Source organism: Sinocyclocheilus rhinocerous, unplaced genomic scaffold (genome assembly GCF_001515625.1).
Source record: "Sinocyclocheilus rhinocerous isolate Xijiao unplaced genomic scaffold, SAMN03320098_v1.1 scaffold1609, whole genome shotgun sequence".
Lineage (NCBI taxonomy): Eukaryota > Metazoa > Chordata > Actinopteri > Cypriniformes > Cyprinidae > Sinocyclocheilus > Sinocyclocheilus rhinocerous.
In genome coordinates this window covers 170,778-179,311 of record NW_015633539.1, presented here as the reverse complement: position 1 = coordinate 179,311, position 8,534 = coordinate 170,778, and the positions used below count along the sequence as shown (strand labels likewise).

The 8,534-nt window shown below is 38.9% G+C and overlaps 1 protein-coding gene across 5 annotated transcripts in view; it reads left to right on the top strand.

The window, feature by feature from the left end:
* The window catches only part of LOC107744318 (rho guanine nucleotide exchange factor 12-like), an 87,639-nt gene that overhangs the window by 61,979 nt on the left and 17,126 nt on the right, over positions 1 to 8,534 (top strand). For all 5 annotated transcript variants that reach the window (XM_016557891.1, XM_016557890.1, XM_016557892.1 and 2 more), the window contains 9 exons: positions 1,351 to 1,479; positions 1,604 to 1,729; positions 1,805 to 1,897; positions 3,739 to 3,849; positions 4,002 to 4,094; positions 4,183 to 4,225; positions 4,532 to 4,664; positions 4,806 to 4,943; positions 7,680 to 7,712. In XM_016557891.1, coding sequence (XP_016413377.1) covers positions 1,351 to 1,479; positions 1,604 to 1,729; positions 1,805 to 1,897; positions 3,739 to 3,849; positions 4,002 to 4,094; positions 4,183 to 4,225; positions 4,532 to 4,664; positions 4,806 to 4,943; positions 7,680 to 7,712 — 899 coding nt within the window. The remainder of the gene's footprint in view (positions 1 to 1,350; positions 1,480 to 1,603; positions 1,730 to 1,804; positions 1,898 to 3,738; positions 3,850 to 4,001; positions 4,095 to 4,182; positions 4,226 to 4,531; positions 4,665 to 4,805; positions 4,944 to 7,679; positions 7,713 to 8,534) is intronic.

Here is an 8,534-nt window from a genome sequence, read left to right as displayed (position 1 = left end):
CAATGACATGCTGTCATCAAGCAGCTCGTCCTCACTTCCCCCAAATGAGATCAGGTCGCTCGCACCAGCAGAGGGACGCTGATCAGACCGGGAGAAAAGGACGGGAGAATACTCTCTCTGGGGCGAGAGCGAGGCACGCGCGATCTGGGCTGACGTGGGCTCGCTCGCAGCCGGTCGCTCGACCCTTTTGCAACAACGCCAATTTGCTCTTTTAGAAGCTCTTTTATATTGCTGGATGGCAGCAGGGGAAACGGACCGGAACTGCTGCGTCGCTGGAGCGGCAGAGAAGCAGGTCAGCCGTGCTGAGAGGTCCCGATTCCGGATCAGCTTGAGGTTAATACACTGCACGAACCAATGGCCGTGCAGTTTCACTGCATGAAGGAAAAGGCTTCAATTCAGGAGAAAAAGGCTTTTTTCCCATATGCGTCTAGCAGACACCGTACGAGTGTGGTATCGAAAGGGAACCTTATTTATTTAGTCAGCTAGTTTCCAAGGCAGCATTTCTCAAGTTGAAGTACTATAATAACTAAAACTAAAGTACTAAAATAAACTAAAAACTAAAATGTTATAAAAGCTATATGGAAATATGAAAAAATACAAAAATTACTAAAACTTTGTTAAATAAAACTGAAAATATAAAATAAAATCTAATTAAAAATATTAACGAAAACTATAGTAGTATATCAATAATACTAAAATAACTCTGTAGTCCAGTACTACACCGTGTCCTAACAAGATACTATGTAATAATAAGATTCCAAAGACAAGCAATTTGTCCACACTTGAAGCAAAATATCTACAATACGCAACAAAATCAATTACAAATCACAGCCAATCAGAGGAGCATGTGGGTGGGCTCTCTCTCTGCAAGTACATAATCAAATTGCAAAAGAAGAAACCATATTAATATACTAAGAACAAATAGTAACTGAGTTGTCAGCCATGTTGCTGCTCCAGCATGGCTGACCAAGTCAAACCATTTCAAACATAGAATCCCCTGTCGCTCATTGCATTGCTGTCATGGCTTGTTAAGACAACAAAAATCTAGTTAACATAAAAAAGACACCTTTTTAGAGATTGGTGACACCAAATGCCAGTGTTCATAAACATACAGTAGTTTTCTCCTTTTTTCTGTTTTTAGGAAAGTTGCATGAAGTTTCTGCATGTTACATCATCATCAAAACTAGGCAGGAAAATAATAATGCCTGACCTCTGTGGGCTTCAGTAACAGTAATTTTTTTACGATTCTGTTCAAGCACCACTGGTGGTGTAGAAATTACACTTCACGTTCTGGCAATATGTCATGATGTCATGACAGTCCTAATAAATGTTTGTTTATGTTTGTTGTAGGATGGCTCCTTATCTCCAAGGCCACGAGAAGGAGAGCAGGAGGATGGAGGGGGAGATTTGGATCGGCCCCCTTCCTGGCAGGGCGATGCTGAAATGGTGCCACCATGGACCAACAATACCATAACCCCTGTCAGTACACCTCCTGAACAGCTGCTCCCCATCAACCTCACCTTCCACATTTCACACATTTGCTTGGATGCTGATTTGTGATTCCTCTGTGTAATTGACATTTGGTGTCAACTGATCCATGCAGGTCACTCCCAGTCCTGTCCCAGAGAGCCCATGCCAAAGAGAGACCCCCTGCCACAGCCCAAAGACCACACCCCGAGACAGCCTCAACTCCTGTCCTTCACCAGACGCTGAAGACACACCTGACCTTGTGAGTGACCTCTTTGACCTCATGCCTTCATTTGTAGTTTCTGTGCTGTGCATAATCTGAATGTTCCTCATTTAGGATTCTCAGTCGAGTGTGGGGAGCCCCTCCTCTCGTCCGGTAGCACACATCATTGGTGCTGAGGATGAAGACTTTAACACAGAGCAGGAACAGGTAGGGGTGACCGTGGCTTGGCTGTAGTCTGTACGTATATTTCTTCCTCTTAATTTTTAGACTCACAGGCTCTACTTCAAACACTAGTGAGCTGCCTACCTAAGGCCCTGATATACTCGCAACAAAGTTCTTTTTTGTTCTTTGCTTAGGGGTAAAAAGAAGTTTGAAATATCTGAGCAGTGGTATACTGCAAGCAAACCTCCCAGCACTGCCTATGCTGCTGAGAGCAGGGTTTAGATGAATTTGTAATACGTGCTGCAGGCTTTCCTCTCAATAACAAAATAAACAAAACTGATGGCAGTGAGAAAACAGCAGTTAAGAAAAGCATCTGTTCATAGTGATGTGGATATGTTGCACAAGTGCAATTCGGCACTCCAATCAACTTAAGTCACGTCACATTTAATTATATTGTACTTTATACAATAGATTGCTTTAAAGCAAGCAGCTTTACAGTTTTCAGTTAGTGTTTTCAGCTTGTTTATTTTCATATAAAAATATGGCATGCAGTTGCTTCAAACAAAGGTGTAAACATCATTCATTTAATCGCAAATTAATAATCGCAATTACAATTTCAAAGGAATAATCGACAATTATGATTTTTGTCATAATCATGCAGCCCTACTTTACAGTATTAAACATGAAAAAAGAGTGTTGTGCCACTTACAACTTCAAATTTTTACTATAAAGCAGCTTTCCAGTGTGTTTATATTTTTACTTGTGTCTGACCTCGATGGACTGAACATAAAAATATATATAGAAGATTTCCACGTCAAAGAAGGCGGAGCCCCAGAGCACACCTACCTCACCACGGACCAGTGTTATTTCAAATGTGTTTACCAGCCAGAGCGAAGTTTTCCAAAAACTTTGCTTTACCAAACTCCTAAAACAAACTCCAAATTAACTTCGTTTTGGTCTGATTTTATTTGAAATGTCGTCACACCAGTTTGTTCTTCAATTCATTTGAAGTATATAGCAGGGCCTCGCACAGAAGTCACTTTAAAACCAAGCAGCACAGTGAATCTTTGTGACCAACTTGAACCCATTGCAAATTCTTTGTATGGAAATCATTTGCCCTCACGCGAAATTCCTAATTGTGTATATTTGTATTGTAATGACTGGATTTTGCCTGCAAAAATTCACTGATCAGCAATAAATGTGAAAACAACTTTACGCTCAAATAGTTTTAAAAAGCATTCAGGTATTTCAGTTTGCTCCAGCGAATGCATGTGCAGTCCTAAGCGCAAGTCTCAGGACACTTAAGTTTCTATGGGAAACGATGATAGGCTCTGTATTTAGAAGGTGGAACTTTTTCCACCATATTGCGTGTTGCAGTTTCTCCCATTCATAGTAATATGGGTGAGCCATCTATGTCTCAAGTCTATCTGTAAGTCTTTGATCTCACTGGAAACATTCACATGATTTCGATTTCACTCCTGTTAGAATTTGATGCATCAAATCATTTCTCATTTGCATAAAGTCACTGAGTAACTTTTCTCAATGGTGTTGTGTTTCTGGACATGCCCACATTGCGTTTGAAATGGCAATCCCTCTGCCGGGACCACAATCCAGTCTGGGCCCAACCCAAGCAATGCCCAGGAGTTCTACTTGTTCTCAATTTTGGCGACTCTACATGTGATTTCATTTTAGAAGGTAGCTGCCTAGGTAGACAGTTGATAAGGAAGCTCACCAGTATTTGGAACAGAGCTCATCGTTTATTCCTGGAAAATAGCAAAAGCTTTTACACATTTACATTCACAAGCCTGCATTTAAGTTTAGCATTAAATCATAAAGTTGAATAGTATGTTAATGTGTACTTGTAAATTAACTTTCTCTGTCTCTAGATGAATGGACAGTGTAGCTGTTTTCAGAGCATAGACCTCCTGAAATCTCGGCCTGCTCACCTGGCAGCTTTCATCCATCACGTGGTCTCTCAGTTTGACCCTGCGCCACTGGTGAGATCGATTACCCACGAACCTGGAATTTCCAGGCATCTAACAAAATGTTTATAAATTACTTTCCATGTTCCATGAATCTCCCTTGCATGCTTATGGTTGGGTCTCAGACCAGATGAGTCACATCACTCGTTTCCCTTCTCACTCTGCAGCTGTGCTACCTCTATGCTGAACTTTACAAACAGACCAGCTCCAAAGAGACACGGCGAATCCTCATGGATACCTTCTTCATAGACAAAACAGCTGTGAGGAGCTTAAAAACAGTCTTAGCTTGTTTAGCTTGTCATAGATGTTGTGGTCTCTGTTTAAGAGTTGTATTTTGTTTTTAAACAGAGCTTGAAAGTAACAGTGCCCGAATCCATCATCGCTGACCTGGGTAAGTTGAAACTTCTAAATCCTAGGGCTATTATTTAAAATGAAAACAACTAAATATCAGCTGATTAAACCATTTTAACCATCTGATATTTTGTTTTTTACTTTTAAATTCATCTGTATTGGCTGATATTTACTGATTTGTTGGTAAATTAGAAAAATGTCTGATTAACAATATATATATATAATATATATATATATATATATATATATATTGTGCATCTATATTCTTTTAAAAGACACCCATCTCATTTTAGTGACACTATAGCGGAACTTTGCATGACTTTTATAAATATTTGTGTGAACGTAGAACGGAATGCACACTCAATTAATGCGGAACGGAAGAGGCCGGAGCCCATCTCAGAGGACATCCACCGACAGTATGTGCAGCAGCTGCAGGACACACTTCTACCTGACATCCAGAAGAACCTAGAAGACTTCAGGTGAGATGCACTTATCTAATACACACACAAAATCAGATAAAACCCTCCACACACACTCTACAGCTCCAATGTACCAGCACAAGTGTCCGTCAAATCCACCTTCTCCAGTATGTTCACCCATGTGTTTTCTGTATGTCTCAGGCACAAGCGCAGTATGGGTTTGACCCTGGCTGAAGCGGAGCTAGCCCGTCTGGATACAGAGAGAATGAGAGACCGTGTGGCTCTGGAAAAAGAGCGATCCTGTGCAGAGCACATCATCTCTAAGATAGAAGATGTACTGTAAGTGCACATGGCCATTCTGACATAAATGTATGTGAATATACCTGTAGATGATGCCACTTGTTCTCTTGATAGCAGGGCTCTACAGTGCGACCATTTCAGTCGCATTTGCAACTGAAAACTACTGCGTGCAACTATGAAAAAATATTTAGGTGCACCAGTGCGACTGACCCGATCAGCATATTTGTGTTTGCGCTCAAGGGAGTTTCAAAGGTTTCCACTTGCAACGTGTGTTTGCAACATTGAGTAATGTATCACAGACATATCTCTTGATTCTTTGAACGCAATGTTAATCAGAATCCACTCACTGCTCAAAACACCAGAGTTTAGTTCAGTGCTCAGTTATGCAAGCTCACGAATCCTTTCATTATAACAAAGTGCAAAATAATGTGTAAAGTTGTGTAGTAAAAAGTGTAAAATAAGATATTCATTGTGCAGTTTAGAGAGCTTTGTTGATTATGTATTAAATGGAACATTGTGAGATTGCGATGAACTAAGGTGACAGCTTTTAATGATTATTAATACAACAGTTCAAGAAGTTAATATTAAGTGACTTACATTGTTTGAAACTATTTTCGTTGACGAAATAGAGCAAAGTCAGGGAATAGTGTTGTAGTCAGACAAAGTCACAGCTGAGCCGCTGGGCATCTCCAAGCAAACAGCCATCTTTCGTTTATGAATGAACATGCGTTTTTAAACTAATCTATTGAGTCAATGATTCAATTACCTTTTTTTATAAAGACCGTTACTTGCTTTGTTCGTGAATGCATCGTGAAGTAAATCATTTAATATTTCTATATTCAAAATGTTACATTTATAACATTCATCTCAACATGAATTTATGAATTTAATTGCACTCATGCCACCTCTAAGCCTCATTAAATGTCTGTAAATATAACTACATGCCACTTTTGTTCTTCTTTGCCACCTCTGTAGTGCAAAATACTTTTAATATTGATTTCATTTGATCAGTAACTTATTCTTCTTATTCTATTGTTTTAATTAGAAATTTTAAAAAGGCTTATAAATTTTAGAATTTGACATAAAAGATGACACTTTTAATAAAGTTAGAAAAAAATGCCATTACAAAGGTTAAAAAAAAAGCCCCTCTAAATCACTGTAAATATCACCTCGTAATATTGATCAGAAGGTGCTCCTGAATTTTTTGACTGTGCTCCTAAATTTTTTTAATTTGGAGCACAAGTCCTCCTAAAAAGAAAAGTAAGCGTAGAGCCCTGGATAGGTTTCTTGCCCTCCTCTTTTTTTCTATGTTGTCTCTCTGTGTATAGCAGTTGGTGCTCATGCACACAACAGTCAAACACACTACAGATAACTGCTATTATGTTATGTTATGTAACCCTTTTATTGTAAGTTTACAAAGCCTAGAAAGTTTAGAATTATTAAACAATAACATCCTAAAAAAAGATCTTTAGATCATAAAATGGTATTCCTTTTTATTTAGTACTACACCGAAGAAGCTACCTAAAAGATATATTTATAAAAGATATAGCTTCTCACTGATAGAGAACACTTAATTGCTGTCAATGACTTTAAATCTTGCAATACTCTTTAACACAGGGTGTCCCACAGGGCTCTGTTCTTGGTCCTCTTCTTTTATATAAATGAATATTTTTAAGGAGCATGTAAATTTTGCAAGAGACCAGTATGTAAACTGATCAGAATTGTATATGCCTTCAGAAAGGTAACGGGTGACTCATAACAGTTTGCAAGGGGCCTTCAGAAAGGTAATGGGTGACTCATAACAGTTTGCAATGAATGCTAATATAATGCTGGTGTAAGTACTATATACACTTTTTAATAAAAATAAAAAAGTGATGAATATAACAAAAATGAAAATAAAGTGGGAACCAAGAGGAAGCATTTACTTTTCTTAGCTGTGTTCACTTCCTCAGAGGATAATGATGTCATTTTGACCAAATTAGTTGATTTACAGAATATTACATTATTTTAAAGAGTTATGGTTATAAGTAGGGATGCACGTATCGGTATCGGGCCCGATACTGAGCTCCTGTACTCGTACTCGTTAAAATGCCCCGATACCAAACGCCGATACCAAACAGCATGTGATAAGTGCCATATTCAGACAAAGAAACACCGACAACAGACAGCAGAATGGAGTTATTAGGGATTAAAGATGTCTACGAAGTATATGTAGGCAATGAATATAAAACATTCAGTATTAATGCCTGTATAGCTGATTTGCGCCAGCTGGTAAGCAAATCACGCTGAGTGGATTGAGCGCGTGGCGGCGCGATGCGCGAGCTTGTTGAGTGAATATCCAACCAACTAACATTATACATACTCTTTTGGTTTCTGTACCCAATATTTAAAAAATTTACAAATGCAATGAAAATATTGGTATCGGTACTCTGTATCGGCAAGTACCAAAAATAAAAGTATCGGTATCGGGCGAGTACTGGAAAAAGTGGTATCGGTGCATCCCTAGTTATAAGGTTTACATATGACATATCGGCCATTCATTGTTAGTCATCTTTTACACAACAGGTTCCCATTTGACCCAAAAATTAACTAAGATTAAACCTAGATTAATATGATAGCATTGAGTTTAAACTAATTATGGTAACATCTTTGGGTTTAAACCAAAATGGGTAAATAATATTTACATATTACACTTTTCAAATGAGAAGTAAAACACACTGGAAGTTGTGTGTGTCTCTCACACTTCAGTAAATCGCAACTTATGTTTTGTTTCAGATTGACGTCACAGGCCACAGAGGAAGATAAGTGGTAAGGGGAATTCTCATGTCCTCTCTTTCCATAAATGACATATTACGTCACCCTAGATTAACCCCTGAAACACTGTCCAGCCTCATAGATTGAGGAATAAATCCAAGGTCACGTAGAAATGGAGTATTTAGTAAAATGGTACAGTTTTACATTACTTTATAAAGTAGTAAAACCAAACCTTCAAGTCTGAAAAGGTACATTTTTAAAGGCAAAAACCGTCTACAAATCACACTAGCCCTATAGTTTCCCTCCCAGTTTTAGCTGCAGTCTTGTGAGTGGAGTGTAGTTGTAGCATATGATCAGTCAGGAGCCCATATGGGCAGCAGCAGCAGGGACTGAGGCGTTGTGTGTCCGCCCAGATGGCATCCAAGAGAGTGTAGCCTAATGAAGCCTCTGACAGGAGCTTGTGATTGCTATTTCTGCTCTGGCACTGACTGCAGTTACGCATTGTACAAGTCATCTGTTTGGCTTGTAAGTGTTTGTGAGAATAGCTTTGTAAGTTCTTCAGCTGGGGTCCTAGCTGTCAGAATAATTTTCTGCACACTGTAAAGTATTTCGGCATGGACTGAACCGAGCTTCTTGCTCCCCCTGCTGGAAGTTACAGATAATGATTTCTCAGAATTGTTAAAGGGGTCATATGATGCGATTTCAATTTTTCCTTTCTCTTTGGGGTGTTACAAGCTCTTGGTGCATAAAGAAGATCTGTAAAGTTGCAAAGACTAAAGTCTCAAATCCAAAGAGATATTCTTTATAAAAGTTAAGACTTGCCCATGCCCTCCTAAAACGCCTCGTTTAAACACGCCCCCACATGTCTACCTCACT